General features: G+C 45.2%; 1 protein-coding gene across 2 annotated transcripts in view; it reads left to right on the top strand.

The window, feature by feature from the left end:
• Window positions 1-17,080, top strand: part of LOC309481092 (complement factor I-like) — a 25,314-nt gene extending 8,234 nt beyond the window's left edge. The window contains exons 4-12 of one of the 2 annotated variants that reach the window (XM_082145875.1): window positions 4,202-4,386; window positions 4,500-4,607; window positions 4,815-4,922; window positions 5,543-5,596; window positions 6,227-6,366; window positions 14,463-14,566; window positions 15,206-15,486; window positions 15,902-16,003; window positions 16,629-17,080. In XM_082145875.1, the coding sequence (XP_082002001.1) occupies window positions 4,202-4,386; window positions 4,500-4,607; window positions 4,815-4,922; window positions 5,543-5,596; window positions 6,227-6,366; window positions 14,463-14,566; window positions 15,206-15,486; window positions 15,902-16,003; window positions 16,629-16,846 (1,300 nt within the window). In that variant the 3' untranslated portion in view covers window positions 16,847-17,080. Of the gene's footprint in view, window positions 1-4,201; window positions 4,387-4,499; window positions 4,608-4,814; window positions 4,923-5,542; window positions 5,597-6,226; window positions 6,367-14,462; window positions 14,567-15,205; window positions 15,563-15,648; window positions 15,689-15,901; window positions 16,004-16,628 lie in introns of those variants that run through there. The other variant, XM_082145876.1, reaches the window with a different exon arrangement.
• Window positions 17,081-18,385: the final 1,305 nt, after the last annotated feature.

Here is an 18,385-nt window from a genome sequence, read left to right as displayed (position 1 = left end):
ACACACACATCACCACACACACACACACATGTGTGTGTAGTGATGTGTGTGTGGGGATATTTTGGGGATATTTAATTTAATTTTATCAATCAATAAATTCCTCTTGAAACAAACTTTGTTGTATTATTTTAATTTAATACTGTGAAGCTGCTTTGATACAATCTGTATTGTGAAAAGCGCTATACAAATAAACTTGACTTGACACATCACCACACACACATTTTTGATTGATTGAAAAACATACTCGACCATGTTTATAGTAACGTTAAGCATGGATATAAGGCATCACCTCTCCCCCACTTAGGTCTGTCTGATCATATTTCACTGTTTTTGACTCCAGCATATAGACCAGTTATCAACCGAATTAAACCTACTGCTAGAATAATACAATTATGGCCCGAAGGAGCGTCTGAGCAGCTGCAGGACTGCTTTAGACGCACTGACTGGAGCGTATTTGTGGACAATAAAATCGACATCTATACATCCTCTGTGCTATTTTATATAAAATGCTGCATTGAAAATGTCACCACCACGAAACGGATTTGTATATTTCCTAACAACAAGCCGTGGATGACCAACAATGTAAAACATCTGCTGCAGGCCCGTAATTCTGCTTTTCGGTCTGGTGACAGGCAGCTTTACAGTGCAGCCAGGACGAACTTAAGGAAGGGCATCAGGGATGCTAAGGCTGCTTATAAGCAGAGGATTGAGAACCACTTCTGCAACTCCGAACCCCGCCGGGCTTGGCAGGGGATCCGGCACATCACGGGGCAGATTAACACCACTTGCCTGTCTAATAGCAGTGCTTTAATGGCAGAACAGCTTAACCGGTTCTTCAGCCGCTTTGAGGTGGAAAGTACTGAGACTACCATCAACCCTGTACCAGATACAAATAGCCAGGTGCTCATTCTTCAACCTATTGAGGTGATACGCACTCTCCGTAAGATCAAGGCATGGAAAGCATCTGGACCAGACAGCATTCCAGGGCGCGCACTCAGAGACTGTGCAGTTGAGCTAGGTGAGGTACTCACAAACATCTTCAACTTGTCTCTGTTGCAGTGCACTGTTCCAACCTGCCTGAAGACGTCTACAATAGTGCCGGTGCCAAAGCATGCTGCTATAACATCCCTCAATGACTATAGGCCCATTGCACTAACATCTATAATTATGAAATGCATGGAGAGGCTGGTTTTATATCATATTAAGTCTGCTCTGCTACCCACCATGGACCCCCACCAGTACGCATATAGGGCCAACAGGTCGAAAGACGATGCCATCAACACTGCACTCCACACTGTACTGCGACACCTGGAACATCAAGGGACGTATGCACGGCTTCTGTTCATTGACTACAGTTCTGCTTTTAATACCATCTTATCAAACAGACTGTTTTATAAGATGTCTGACCTAGGCATACAGCATAACATCTGCCTGTGGATTAAAGACTTCCTAACAAAGAGGCCACAGTCAGTGAGGATGGGCTCACATCATTCCACAACTACGCTAATCAGCACGGGAGCCCCACAAGGCTGTGTGCTAAGTCCTTTTCTTTACTCCTTGTATACTCATGATTGCGTACAATCTAATGACAACAACATCATAATTAAATTTGCGGATGACACGACTGTGCTGGGGCTGATCACCAGAGGAGATGGGTATGCCTACAGAGAGGAGGTACAGAGGATGACGACGTGGTGCACGGAGAATAATCTTACCCTAAACATCAAGAAAACGAAAGAACTCATTATTGATTTCAGGAAGAAACCGATTGTTCACACACCACTGCATATCAACGGGGAGATAGTGGAGAGAGTATCAAGCTTTAAATTTCTGGGCACACACATTTCTGAGGACCTTTCATGGACAACAAACATCACAGCATCAGTCAAGAAGGCGCAACAGCGGATGTATTTTCTCAGAATGCTTAGGAAAATAAACCTGTCAGCGCGTCTCCTGGTGTCATTCTACCGCTGTTCTATTGAAAGTGTCCTCACATATAATATGCTGGTGTGGTATGGAGGCAGCTCGGCTGGTGATAAAAAGGCCTTGCAGAGAGTTATAAAAACCGCACAGAACATCACAAATCAACAGCTACCTGCTCTGGATGACATTTTTAACTCCCGCTCTCTGCAGAAAACACGCTACATTGTGACGGACCCGAATCATCCAGCCCATCAGCTTTTTGAATTGTTGCCATCTGGAAAACGCTTTAGGTCAATCAAAACACGCACAACCAGACTCATGAACAGTTTTTATCCTAATGCCATCAGGATAATGAATCATGAACTGAAACTACATCCTCAAATTATCACCACAAGACATTTTTGACATGTAGACAATTAAGTGAAATAATACTAAGCACCTTATTTAATAATGGGCAATTTGCAATATGACTGTAACTACTCTTGCCGTGAACGATGGAAAGTATAAAAATTTCATTGTATGGTAGTACAATGACAATAAAGAAATCAATCAATCAAAAAAACACATCACCACACACACATCACCACACACACATCACTACACACACATCACTACACACACATCACCACACACACACACATCACTACACACACATCACCACACACACATCACTACACACACACACACACACACACACACACACACACACACACACACACACACACACACATCACTACACACACACACACACACACACACACACACACACACACACACACACACACACACACACACACACACACATCACTACACACACATCACCACACACACATCACTACACACACATCACTACACACACACACACACACACACACACACACACACACACACACACACACACACACACACACACACACACACACACACACATCACCACACACACACACACACACACACACACACACACACACACACATCACTACACACACATCACCACACACACATCACTACACACACATCACCACACACACATCACTACACACACATCACTACACACACACACACACACACACACACACACACACACACACACACATCACTACACACACATCACTACACACACACACATCACTACACACACACACATCACTACACACACATCACTACACACACACACACACACACACACACACACACACACACACACACACACACATCACTACACACACATCACCACACACACATCACTACACACACATCACCACACACACATCACCACACACACATCACCACACACACACACACATCACTACACACACATCACCACACACACATCACTACACACACACACACACACACACACACACACACACACACACACACACACACACACATCACTCACACACACACACACACACACACACACACACACACACACACACACACACACACACACACACACACACACACACATCACTACACACACATCACCACACACACATCACTACACACACATCACTACACACACACACACACACACACACACACACACACACACACATCACCACACACACATCACCACACACATCACTACACACACATCACCACACACACACACATCACTACACACACACACACACACACACACACACACACACACACACACACACACACACACACACACACCACTACACACACACACACACACACACACACACACACACACACACACACCACTACACACACACATCACTACACACACACACACACACACACACACACACACACACACACACACACACACACACACACACACACATCACTACACACACATCACCACACACACATCACCACACACACATCACTACACACATCACTACACACACACATCACCACACACACACACACACACACACACACACACACACATCACTACACACACATCACTACACACATCACTACACACACACATCACCACACACACATCACTACACACATCACTACACACACACATCACCACACACACACACACACACACACACACACACACACACACACACACACACACACACACACACACACACACACACACACACACACACACACACACACACACACACATCACCACACGCACATCACCACACACACATCACCACACACACATCACTACACACACACACATCACTACACACAAGAATCCTCTGCACTCCACATGTTTCAGATGTGTGTTTTTCACATGTTTCATGTTACTGCTTCTCTTCTTCTGTCTGTGTCTCAGAGGAGCGGAGGCGCCGACTAAAATCAATCATTCGTCTCTTGACAAAGCGTTTGATTGGCCAGAGGAGTGCATGAGGGTTCGCTGCACGGGATCTGAGCTCTCATTGGCTGAGTGCACCATCTATAATCCGCAGCCAATCACAGAAAGCCATGAGGTGGCCATCGCAAAGTGTTACCAACACAAAGGTGCTTAAAAAAATATATATATATTTTGAAGGGTTAGTTCACCCAAAAATTACAATAAAAAGTGCATCCATACATCATAACAGTATGATGTCATCCCATCATTCCCTGTGTAGACGAATGCAAGAAGTTCCTCTGTGTGAACGGGAAGTGTTTAGTGGAAGGAAAACCCTGCGATGGCATTGACGACTGTGGAGACAACAGTGACGAGATGTGCTGCCAGAGTGAGTCTCTACTTCCTGTCTATGTCCATGACATCATCATTCCTCTTCCTGTTTCCCACAATCCCGTCTGTTTCTGAATAAAGCACTATTTATGAAAAAAAAAATTGCATTACATTTGTAATTGTGTTATTAATAATAAAAATGTAAGAACATCTTACAGTATTAAAAACGCAAGACTATCCTAATATTCCCGTTTGTGTTGTGAAGGATGTGATGAAACCAAAGCGTTCCACTGTAAGTCGGACGTCTGTATTCCCCGTCAAGCTGTTGGAGACGGAGTCAGGGACTGTCTGGGAGGAGAAGATGAACTGGAAGGTCAGTGAACTAATTTAAGATCTTCTTACTTCAGGATTCAGTTCCAGAACAAGTGTCTCTTTCAACAGTCCTACTCAGACAGGACTGGATCGCCTGAGGAGAGAGTTCACACTTCGTGAATTCAATGGCAACATTTCAAAACATTCAAACCACACCTGTGTTTTCTTCACGCAGTTTGATATATATAAGCAAATATGGAACTAATTACTTACTGTTTTTCAGCCCTACCATCCTGTGAGAACCCATCTGAATGTGTCTGTGATTGAGATATATTTATCAAAATGCTTACTTGACCTTCATTAAATACCACAACTAATTTCTCCTTTCGCTGTCCTTTGTTGCCAACATTTGTTTCAACGTGGTTCTGTGCTGCAGGAAATAAAAAAGATCATTACGAACACAATTCAGACTTTCTTCTTCCAATTGCGAGTTTATATCTCACCTTTTGTTATTATTCCATGGCCGAAACAAGCTTCCATGAGAATCCCAACCAATGTAAAAATGATACTAAAGAAAAACATAAGGAATTGTAAGAAGGTTCAGTCGGTCAGTAATACTTGCAGACTTTTAGAAGTGTTTTTGTTACAGAATAACTGCCTGTTCTCTTCTTTGCGTTTCAGGAAACACCACACCAGTGGAGATTAAGCCAGATTTGTTTTCCGATCCAATGTCGGGTGAGAACAAACTCATATGACACTGAACATCCAATGTCTGAGACTTCAGCAAACAAAAACCTCCAGATGATCAGACAGCAACATAGTGTCGGCCCACATCCGGGCCAGATCCGGAACATGTGGATTTAATGCGTACCAGATGTGGGCCGGATCTGTGCCGACAGGGAACGTTCTGTCAAGGTTCTCTCAACGTTATTGACAAACGTTCTTCCAGTTACGATAATAGAACATTCGTGCAAAGCCATCTGGTCTTTAATAATGTTCTCAAAACGTTACAAAACATTATTTATACTTCATTCAAGGGATGATTTTTCTGAAATGTTTTAGTTGGATGTTCGTCTAATGGTTTTTAAATGTTACTACTTGTTTCAGAAGTTTCAGAACATTCAAAAATAACGTTCCCGTAATGTTTGAAGAATGGAATGTTCCATTAACGTTCACATAACCAAGAAAAACGTTTTGGAAACATTTAAAAAACTGGACATTTTGAACATGAAATAATGTTTTGCAACTTAATGGGAACGTTAGCAAAACATTCTTTAGAATGTATTTTGTTAGATGGGCAAATGTAGATGTATCTGGAGTATCTCCACAGGCTTCCTTCAGCTGAATCAACACATGTTGTTCCAGAGATCAGAACAATCCGTTTGTCTACCGAGAGCCAGCTGCAGTGTGGCGTTCCCAATATGGAGTATGCGTACAAACAAGAGGAGGACGCGACTCCACGTCAACGCAAAAAACGCTTAGTCGGAGGGGAAGAGGCCTTACCGGTCAGTCGTGAAACACACAGAAACACTAGGACTGGGCAGTGTGATGATATATATTGTGTTTTCCACTTTCTGGCCGATCTCTTTCTTTAAAAAGATGTGCAAGAATCCAGATTGCCAAAGAACAAAACCTTTAATTCAGTTGATAAAACATACAAGCTTCTGATCATACTTTTATATAGTGTTTCTTTTATATAATATGCAAACACGAACTATCCACAGATAAAGATACAAACAATCTGTTTTGGTGAAAGTATACGTTTCAATACTTTTCAAAATTGTAAAAAAAAACAAAAAAAACACACATATTGATCCAGCTAATGTTCGTTCAAAGTAATCTGGTCTTTTATAATGTTCACAAAAACATTATTTATAAATCGTTCATGGAATGTTTTTTTTTTTTTCTGAATCGTTTTAGCGTGTTTCAGAAAACTTTTAAAGGTAATCCCATAATGTTAACAAAATGGAATGTTCCCTAAACGTTCGCATTACCAAGACTAACGTTTTTAAAACATTTGGACATTTTGAAGTGCTCATGAATCGGAATTCTCTTTAAAGGTCAAATATTCACAAAATCATGTTAAAATGCCTTGGGGGTTATTCGCGCAAAAATCTAGGCTCTTGGCTGAATTACTTAAGTAACTTTAATAAGAATCAATGTATTATCAATATTTAATTCATACAGTTAAGACATTTTATTATTAATTTACTGTAGTATTTCATACTTTTATGCTAGATGGACCTTATAACGTAAAACTTTTTTTTTTTCGTTTGTAGTTTTGTTTTATTGTATTTGTCCTATTGTTTGTAATTTGGTCTTATTTTTTAATAACAAAAATAAAAACACAAAAATATGTTCAAATGAGCCATTTTCTGTTCCTCTGCTCTGCTTTTCCTTTGTTTTTCAATATAAACACACGCAAGACGGACATCTTTAACAATTGTACTCGTGTGCATTTAATCGCATAATTATCGTCCGCTGGTGTGGACACTAATATAGTTCCCTTTCGTGGTCACTACGAGTTACGTCAGTGACGACGAATGAAGTTTCGCTTAGAAAGCCTCTCACCTTCGAGTATACAAAACAAGCCAATGGCAAGAAAATGACATGGGTCTGCGGAATTTGCATAGCGTAAGTCCGCCCCACGTCGTGGGTATATAAGGAAGTACGCTGGCAACATGCAGATATGTTTTCGCTTCAGAGCCAAGAGTTTTCTTCACTCCTACAAGCCATTCTGAATCATCTTCACTCTACGAGATGAGTGGCTCTTCAGTGTGTTAGTGTGACGGCGCGTTCCAGCAAGATCGCATTGCCTGCTGCTGATCTGTGCAGTGATCTGCAGACAGTGTGTGTGTTTTTCCCTGGGCGCTTCAGCACTCTGCTGAGCTTTTTCCTTTCTAAAAGATCTGCACGCGTGTCTGTGGGTGCGTGATTCATCTGCCTAATGGTCACGAGCGATGTTTCGCGTGTTGGGCTTAATCACGCTCGGCAGCACTCGTGGATGAGTCTTGTTTTCATTGCGGGAACATGACCATTGCGATGTTTATAGATCGAGACTCAATGATCTCCGTATGGGTAGAGTCCCCTCTGCCACACCCCAATCTATCTCTTCCTCGAGAGGGGATACTTTGGCTGGTGGCCAGGGTGATCTGAGGGGCTTCCGTGTGTGCCTGGTTCCTCTCGGGTACCCAGTGTTTTCATTCGGGGCTCCAGCAGGTGGTGTCATGTCACTCACAGCATCACAAGGCGAGCTTGATTCCTCTGGAAATGAGGATTCGACTGCGTTGCCTCCCTCGGGAGTGTCAGCGTTAGTCGAGTCAAATCCAGAGCTGATGGCCATGCTTTCCCGGGCAGCTGAAAGCATCGGTTGGAGTGGCGCCGCCCTCCCCCTGAGCACTATAGGCTTGACGATTGGTTCCTGGGCGCGTTTCTCTACAACACTCGCCCCCAGTGCCTTTCTCCCGGACGTGCATCAGGACGCCTCCGGCTCGCGAGAGTCCCCGTGACTTATCGCGGCCCATGGGCGTCCTCCGCCTTCGCTGCACTCGATCGCGTGGCGATCATGGGCTGTATGTTCTCTGTCACTTTCGTGGCACAGGCATGCAGTGCTGTGTGTCGCCTTCGCCTTTGAGGCAGTGCTGACCCGGTAGTTCTGTCAGACCAGGCCGCCGTGGAACGCTGGTCCATCCCTGGCCAACATTGACAGAACGTGGAAACTCGACCACGCCCCCACGCAGGGATGCTATGCCTCCCATGTCCGGGCTGGTCGATCCGGCACGCACACTACCGACATCGGTACCTGCGTGATCCTGGGCCAGGTGATGTCCACAAGTGTGGTCCAGGAATGGGCTCAGCCAGGTTGATGTGAGACTTAGACTTAGACTTAGAAAACTTTAATGTCCTCAGAGAGGCAATTTGTTGTACAGTACAGACATATTGACACATAATCCACAACACAAACATTATCCGCATACACAATATCATAAATAAATAAAACTACTTCACATTACTTCACATATATTCTCCAATCATACCCCTCCGCACACCTTATTTAATTGGGTTATTGCCATGGGAATGAATGAGTTTTTTGCTCGGTTGGTTCTAACCTTGGGGTATCTATATCTACGACCTGAAGGGAGAGGCTTGAACTCCACTGAAAGTGGATGGGTTTTATCCATGCAAACCTTGTCTGCCTTCTGTGCCAATCTCGTCAGGTATAGTTGGTACAGGTCTATCTGTTGTTTACCAATGATTCTTCCACAGGTTTTAACAATCTTCCCCAATTTTTTCCTGTGGGTGATTTTTGAATGTCCATACCAGCATACAATGCAATAGGAGAGAATACTCTCAATAAAAGACTTATAATAAAGTGTCAACATTTTATTGTCAACATTAAAATAATTAAGCTTTCTAAGAAAATACAAACGTTGTTGACCCTTTTTAAAAATGGCATCAGCACACTGATCCCAGGATAATTTATGGTCAATGATAAGACCAAGATACTTGTACTCCGTCACCATCTCTATCTCCTCTCCTTTTATTAGAGTCTGAGTGGGTGAGGGAGCCCCATGTCTAAAATCAAAAACCAACTCTTTGGTCTTGGATGCATTCAAATGCAACTGGGAAGCTTCACACCAGTCAACAAATTCACGCAACACTGGACCATGTTCAGTTTCATCTCGCTCCAATAAACTAATCACAGCAGTGTCATCTGCAAATGTAATTATATAACTTCCCGGATAACTACTGCGACAACAGTCAGTGTACAATATATATAATAGTGGCGACAAGACGCTACCTTGTGGTGTCCCAATTGAAGTGAAACGGACCCCAGATAATGTGTTCCCCACCCTTACTCTTTGTGGCCGTCCACTCAGAAAGTCCAAGATCCATTTAATTAGGGTTGAGTTTAGCTGGAAGTTATCTCTAAGTCTGTTTGCTAAAATTTGTGGGTGGATTGTATTGAATGCTGATGAAAAGTCTGCAAATAAAATGCGAGCATGTGTTTTACAACCCTCCAGGTGTGTATACAGATAATTTAAAAGCACTGCAATGGCATCGTCCGTCCCCCTCCCACATCTGTAGGCAAATTGTAGAGGGTCAAGAGCATGTCTACAAGAATTCATGATGTGTGTTTTAATGATCCACTCAAATGATTTAACTACAAGAGAGGTAAGGGCGATGGGCCTATAATCCTTGGATGAGGATGGATGGTAGACTTTGGGAAGGGGGGTCACAACTGCTGTCTTCCAAAGCAGTGGAACCACCTGGGTGTCTATTGAGCGTTGGAAGAGGGAACAGAAAATTCCACTTAATTGGGCCGCACAGTGCTTCAGCACTCTGCCTCCAATGTTATCCGGCCCTGGACTTTTCCGTGTATATTCTCTCAAACACTCGCTGGACCATCTCCTCCTCCTTGATGATCAAAGTGCTCTCCATCCCAGCATCGTCCATCACAATCTCTTGCCAGGCAGAAACATTATCACTGTCATTTATTTCGAAGCGGGTAAAATGTTCATTTAGGTTGTTGGCCAGAACAAAGGATGCTGTGTCATCCATAAAGTCCCCTTTTTTTCCTGTCTTGAAGGGGGCGTTGGCCATCAACTTTATACCCGTCCATGCAGCCCTTGAATTCCCCGCAGCCAGGGTACTATCTTGTCCTTATACTGACACCTGGCCTTAAAGATCTCCTTGTTAACCTTCCTTTGCATATCTTTTCTGTTCTGTAAGCTTCCTTTTTCTCATTTAGTATGTCCTTTAGTTCTTTCGTCACCCACGGTTTATTGTTTGGGTAGACCTTGATGTTCTTAGTTGGAATGACTACACTCACACAAAAGTCTATGTAGCCCGAGATAGCATCTGTCTGTTCATGCAAGTCAGCTGAAGAGTCCTCGAAGATGGTCCAAGATGTACACTCCAGGCATCCTTTCAACGTTTCTACACTGTCCTCATCCCACACCTGAATCTGCTTTTCCACAGGCTTAACCCTTTTCAAAACCTGTTTATAAGTGGGTCTTAGAAGGACTGTGTTGTGATCTGAGCCACCCAGGGGGGCCCTGGCAATGGATAAGTATGCCTTAGGGATAGAACCGTAGCATAGATCAATGATTTTATTTTTTCGTGTTGGACAGGTGACATACTGTGAATAGGTAGACAGAGTTTTTTTGAGGGTACAGACCATTATAAACTTGGGTGCATCTGGTGAGATTTTATCCAATTCTTGGGTGATATTAAAAATAATGTCTGCTGCATTATTTATGTCTGCTCTTGGGTGTATATAGACAACAGTCAGAAATATTTGTGGGAATTCACGGGGAAGATACGAGGGGCGCATAGAAACAGATAAAAGTTCAATATCGGAAGTGCAGATCTTTTTTCTTACCACAGTTGTTAGACACTACATCTAATGATGGTTTGTACCAAAAAAGATTGCAATGATCGCAACAAGCAACTAAATAAACAAACACAAGGACGAGACAGACAGCCTGTACTGCTGGTCGCCACTGTGCAGCGCCCTCACTGTGCAGGGACGCTATGCCTCCCATGTCCGGGCTGGTCGATCCGCCACGCACACTACCGACCTCGCTCTACGTGTGACATCGCTACCTGCGTGATCCCAGGCCAGGTGATGTCCACAAGTGTGGTCCAGGAATGGGCTCAGCCAGGTTGATGTGAGGGGGTCTGAGAATTCATTTTCTCAGCTCCCCCATGTCCCAGGCTGGGCTCCTTGGCGGTGTGGTTGAGGACTGTACCCTGCAGTCTTCGACCCCCCAGAAGCAGACTGAGGCCTTCTGCACCAACGGTCATCCGTCCGTACGGTCTCCTTAGTCTGCTTCCCGCCGAGGCCGCCTCCCTGCGGCTCCTCCCCTCGAGCCTTCACCGAGCAGAGCACGCCTCCGTGGAACACTGGTCCTTCCCTGGCCTCCTCTGGTAGGACGCAGCTAATGACCGTGCCCCCACACCGCTTTGCTGCACCACCGAGGGTATGTCTGTGGCTTGCATGACCCTGCTGGCACAGTTCTTGGGAGCCTGGCTAGAGCTCCCAACCTGTTCCGCTGGGTCGCCCGAACCATCAGGCTCGGCTATGCGATTCAGTTCACACGGACTCCTCCCCGCTTCAGGGGAGTCCGCTTCACTATGGTCGGTGGCAATGCCCCTATCATGAGAGCGGAGGTTGCCACCCTACTGGTGAAGGGTGCGATCGAGACTGTCCCTCCAGCCGAAATGAAGTCCGGGTTCTACAGCCCCTACTTCATTGTTCCCAAGAAAACCGGTGGGTTATGGCCAATCCTGGTCCTGCGCATCTTGAGCCGCTCCCTTCACAGGCTGCCGTTCAAGATGCTTACTGCCAAAGCATTTTCCAATGTGTGCGGCCACACGATCGACCTGAAGGACGCCTACTTCCATGTCTCCATTCTACCTCGAAACAGACCATTCCTACGGTTTGCTTTCGAGGGGCGGGCATACCAGTACGCGGTTCTCCCATTCGGGCTAGCCCTGTCTCCTCGCGTCTTCATGAGAGTCGTCGAGGCAGCCCTTGTTCCTCTACGGGAACACGGGGTTCGCATCCTGAACTATCTCGAAGACTGGCTGATCCTAGCTCACTCTCGAGACCAGGTTTGCGAACACAGGGACCTAGTGCTCCGGAACCTAGCTCGTCTGGGCCTTCGGGTGAACTGGGAAAAGAGCAAACTTTGCCCCGTGCAGAGGATCTCTTTTCTCTGTATGGAAATCGACTCGGTCGCCATGTGCGCACAGCTTACGAGCGAGCGCGAGCAGTCACTGCTGACTTGCCCGAGACAGTTCGAGGGCAAGAGTTATTTCAGAGGCAATACAATTATTTCAGAGGCTCCTGCGGTATATGGCATCCGCAGCCGCAGCAACGCCGCTCGGATTGCTTCATATGAGATCGCTTCAGCACTGGCTTCACGATCGAGTCCCGAGGTGGGCATGGCAACACGGCACGCTCCGAGTACCTGTTACTCCGACCTGCCGTCAGACATTCACCCCGTGGACGAACCTCAGTTTTCTCTCAGTGTCCCTAGAACGAGTTTCCAGGCATGTTGTTGTCTCAACAAATGACTCCACCACAGGCTGGGCCGCCATGTGCAATGGACATGCTGCTCCTGAGACCCTAGCCTGGATACGTGCCCAAGGTTCCCACCACACCCTTTCGAGACCAGATGGTGAACCTGCAAGTGCTGCCCTCGGAGGAGGCAGACCCAGCCTTGGCACTGCTCTGTCCAGTACGCGCCCTCCGTGCTTACGTAGACAGAACGCAGTGTTTCAGGACCTCAGACCAGCTCTTTGTCTGTTATGGTGGGAGCTGAAGGGAAAGGCTCTCTCCAAGCAAAGGCTGTCTCACTGGATAGTGAACGCCATTGCTTTGGCATACCAGCAGCAAGGTCGACCATGGCCCCTTGGTGTGACGGCCCACTCCACCAGAGTGTGGCCTCCTCTTGGGCTCTAGCGCATGGCGCCTCGCTAACAGACATCTGCAGAGCTGCAGGCTGGGCGACACCCAACACATTTGCGAGATTCTACAATCTCCGAGTGGAGCCAGTGTCCTCTCAAATACTCGCTTCAACCAGCCAGTACTAGATTCTGCTCAGGTGTCTTCGCTTGCTCGCCATTCCACTCCACGGATGGGATACGTGCAATATTCTCCTCAGGTGAGCCTAATAAGCCCTGAGTTCCTCCAGCACTGTTGACGCCAACGCCAGAGTTATGCCACCGGCAGCTTTCGCGCTTGGCTAGGTGTCTCCATGTGCATGGTTCCCCCTCTGGGCGACCCCCACATGTTTATTTCCACTGTAAGCCTCTCTGAGCATGTGTCTTTCCCTCGGCAAGCCACCTTGCCACCCCTGGGATTGAAATATTCCACCTACGGCTGGACACCCCAGTGATTCTCCATATGCACCCCCCCCCCCCCCCCCCCCCCCCCCCCGGCACTGATTGCATATTTCCACTGAGATATGCTTCCCAGTGTACCTTGGTATTCCTGTGATAAGTAGGAGTCCTTCGTCCATGCTAGTCTCACGACAGGGATCTCAGATTTACGCAGGGCACTGGAAGACAACCAAGGTGGCGTGATTAGACTGGGAACCCCATTCGTTGTCACTGATGTAACTCGTAAGTGACCACGAAAGGGAACGTCACGTCTCCCTGCCACTTGGACACGTCTCCCTGCTGTACCCCTGGAACGCCGGAGTTCAGTCTCAGTTCCTCAGCGGAGAAACATATCTGCATGTTGCCAGCGTACTTCCTTATATACCCACGAGGTGGGGCGGAGTTACGCCATGCAAATTCCGCAGACCCATGGCATTTTCTTGCCATTGGCTTGTTATAGTTATTGTCCACTGATGTGGATGCTAATATAGTTATCGTTATAGTAATAGTTATCGTCCGCCGCTATGAATGCTAATACAGTTATCGTTATAGTTATCATCTGCTGGTGTGAGTGCTAATATAGTTAGCCGTTTGCTTGTACAATATCAGCAATGTAGCTTAATCAGTAAACTGTCAAAATTTCACTTAGCATAAAAAAAATGCCTCTTTGTTTTGGTTTGACCTCTGTGTGTGACCTTTGCCCCTGCAGACTCAGATACAGTGGCAGGTGGCCATTCAGGATGAAGGCTCGATCCACTGTGGAGGGGCGTATCTGGGCGGCTGCTGGGTTTTGACCGCCGCCCACTGCGTCAGGTACAACCAATCGGTAGTGGTGGGCAGATTGAGGCTTCGTGGAACTCTGAAACAGTTGAAGCAAATGTGCCGTAGTGAGTCGAGGCTTCGAAACAATCCGACACTCGTCTCCACGGTGACCCCTAGTGGTCAGAACAGTGTAAATGCAACAAAAACCCGGGCCAAACATGCATAAAAATACCTTTTACAAATCTATTGCACATTTTTTATTGACAGTAAAATCTTTCAAATGCAATTATCTAATCATCTAATTCGATTATTGTGTGTCTATGTTCTCTTATCAATTGTCAGGGTTTGTTTTATGAATGGCTCAGCTAAACAGGCCAATAAGAGACTATTAACTACCATTATTCATTTTAATTATACTAATGTCTACAAATTGATCATAGATCAGGTAAAACCTACAGACACTTGTTCATTGGTCCTCAATGAATCAGAGATCATCGCCCCCAGCGGTGAACCATTGATATTTGATACACTCTCCGAACCATTGATTCGGAACAAAAGATTCGTAAAGGTTTCGAAGCTTCAAGAAGCAGTGTTTTAAATGGCCATCACTACCAATCGGCACACGTTTTGATCAACCTGTACAGAACAGTGACTGAGAAACAGTTGTGCATTTGCGTGTCGTGTGTTTAGGCCCAAACCAAAGTCCTACCGAATCAAGTTCTCTCTCTGGAAGAAGCATCGTATGCAGTCGACGACAGACAGCATCCCGGTGAAGAACATCATCATCCATCATGAATATAACGCACAAACCTACGCCAACGACATTGCTCTGGTGCAGCTAGAGCCGCTGAATCTATCGGACAAGTGTATGCAGGATAACCCGGCGGTGCGAGCCGTGTGTGTGCCCTGGTCCACACAACAGTTCCAGCCCAGCGACACCTGCACCATCTCCGGCTGGGGCCGCGACAGAGGTTCGGCTACACGCTGCCATGCGGATCATTTTACGAATTTAGTTTTAATCCATTCATTCTGTTTTCATTTTAAAGGGTTAGTTCAGCCAAATTTTTTTATTGATTTCGCATGATTTACTCTCCCTCAAGTCATCCTAGGTGTATATGACATTCTTCTTTCAGACGAATACAATCAGAGTTATATTAAAAAATGTCCTGGCTTTCCTAATAAACATCATACACCTAGCATGAGGGTGAGTACATCATGGGCTAATTTAAATTTTTGGGTGAACTATCCCTTTAATATTATATTATTTAATAGTATCGTTATTGGAGTGAACAGAGTTTTAGATTATTTTAATCTGAAAGTTGTTTTAATCCAGTGGGGTGGGGTTACATTTCTGGTTTAATTGTCTCTATGTCTGTTTGTTTAAAGCGGGAATGTCAGCAGGGATTCTAAAATGGGCAAATGTTACGATTATTGGTGACTGCGAGAAATATTACAAGGATCGTTTCCTCCCTGGAATGGAGTGTGCAGGTATGTGTGTGTGTGTGAAAGAGAGAGAGAGAGAGAGAGAGAGAGAGAGAGAGAGAGAGAGAGAGAGAGAGAGAGTGTGTGTGTCTGTCTGTGTGTGTGTGCGCGCATGTGTGTGTGTATGTGTGAGTGAGGGTGTGTATGTGTGCGTGCGTGTGTGTGTGTATGTGTGAGTGAGGGTGTGTATGTGTGCGCGCATGTGTGTGTGTATGTGTGAGTGAGGGTGTGTATGTGTGCGTGCGTGTGTGTGTGATTGTGAATGTGTGTTTGACTAAACACTAAAATTTGTGATCATACGCAGAATATAATACTGCCTGATAAACTCAGAGATCATTTTCAGAGCCCATAAACTTCTTTCTCCTTCAAAATTTCACATTTAATTCAATGTGTTACTTGCTATTTTTTTGCAAATTTACTGGCAATTTCTGAGTGAAAATGTTTCAAAACAAACTGTAAATCAGCAGATAAGTAGCAAAGCATTTCGTAAAGATATTATATGAACTTGTACTGTAGGCCTGTACCTGTAATTAATGTTTAAGCCTTTGTGTATTTAACGGAACAGTGCCATTTGCACAGTGACTCTTGGTTCACCGGTTCCTGGTCTCTCATTGGTTGTGTTCTGTGTCAGGTGACCTGGAGGGGAAGGTGGACTCCTGTCAGGGCGACTCTGGAGGGCCGCTGGTGTGTAAAGATGCTTCTGGCGTGTCGTACGTATGGGGAATAGTGAGCTGGGGTGATAAATGTGGCGAACCCAATTATCCTGGGGTCTACACAAAAGTGGCACATTATTTCGACTGGATCCGCTTCCACACAGGCTGGCCGGCTGTAACCAAATATAACCAGTAAAATTAACTGGTTAACATTTGCCGATTGATGTTACTGTATGTGCTTTTGAACTTTTCTTTGTTGTTGCTATTAAACTACTTATTATACATTTATCAGGCAATTTAAAAGCTCAGTTCTGTTTCTTCTTTTGTTTCCATGTATTTCATAGTTTGTGGTGTTTCTGAGAAATTAAATGTTTATGTTGCATTTCTGATGTGAATCATTCCACAAATAAATCATTATATTTGCAAATTACTGGATTCTGTCTTTTTTGTTTTCTTGACAATACAAACATTTGTTCATGTTTCCTGTTCTCACATAAAAAGACCTGACTGCTTTGAAAGTTTATATGAAGAAAAAAAAATTCAAGACAATTTTATCCTTATACACTGATAAATTCACTGTAGTGTTGTAGTCATTTATTGTTTCTACATATTTCAAACTATTAGAATTCTATAAAAACAAATAAAATGTTCATGAAGAATCTGTTGCACTTCCAGGACAGACTGGTTTAGATGCTGTTCATTCGTTTGACCACAAGATGGCCACTATACATTTTACAATAATGTAGATTTGCCGCAACAATGAGTTCAAAATTCATCCAGGTGGTACAAATGATCTATTTAAAAGACCTGGTTGGTTTGAAACCTCGATGGATAGAGTAGCGATTTCCTTGAGTGATTTTGGGAGGGTATTCGGAGAAAAAAGTTTATATACCTTTTTGTGTTTCTTAATCTAACATACTGTTGTTGTGCTATTCATGGGTTTCATCAGGTCCCTTTCCACAGGTGTATAAAATCAAGCACCTAGATTATGAATGCAGACTGCATTGTGCTTGATTGATACACCTGTGGAAAGGGACCTGATGAAACCCATGAATAGTATGTGTTTATGCTAACCCATTTACAGGGTTATTGTTATTAGTAAAAAATAATAGTAAAAAACGGCATCTTCAGCCAGGACTCTCCTGAGGGTTCCGGTTCTGTCTACGCCACCTTCAGCCAGGACTCTCCTGAGGGGTCCGGTTCTGTCAACACCACCTTCAGCCAGGACTCTCCTGAGGGGTCCGGTTCTGTCTACGCCACCTTCAGCCAGGACTCTCCTGAGGGGTCCGGTTCTGTCAACGCCACCTTCAGCCAGGACTCTCCTGAGGGGTCCGGTTCTGTCAACGCCACCTTCAGCTAGGATGAATGCTGAGGGGTCCGGTTCTGTCAACGCCACCTTCAGCCAGGACTCTCCTGAGGGGTCCGGTTCTGTCTACGCCACCTTCAGCCAGGACTCTCCTGAGTGGTCCGGTTCTGTCAACGCCACCTTCAGCCAGGACTCTCCTGAGGGGTCCGGTTCTGTCTACGCCACCTTCAGCCAGGACTCTCCTGAGGGGTCCAGTTCTGTCAACGCCACCTTCAGCCAGGACTCTCCTGAGGGGTCCGGTTCTGTCAACGCCACCTTCAGCTAGGATGAATGCTGAGGGGTCCGGTTCTGTCAACGCCACCTTCAGCCAGGACTCTCCTGAGGGGTCCGGTTCTGTCAACGCCACCTTCAGCCAGGACTCTCCTGAGG

The sequence above is a fragment of the Leuciscus leuciscus genome (genome assembly GCF_965113295.1).
Source record: "Leuciscus leuciscus genome assembly, chromosome: 18".
Classification (NCBI taxonomy): domain Eukaryota; kingdom Metazoa; phylum Chordata; class Actinopteri; order Cypriniformes; family Leuciscidae; genus Leuciscus; species Leuciscus leuciscus.
Note: the sequence above shows the minus strand (reverse complement) of the source record. Positions and strands in the feature narration are given on the sequence as shown.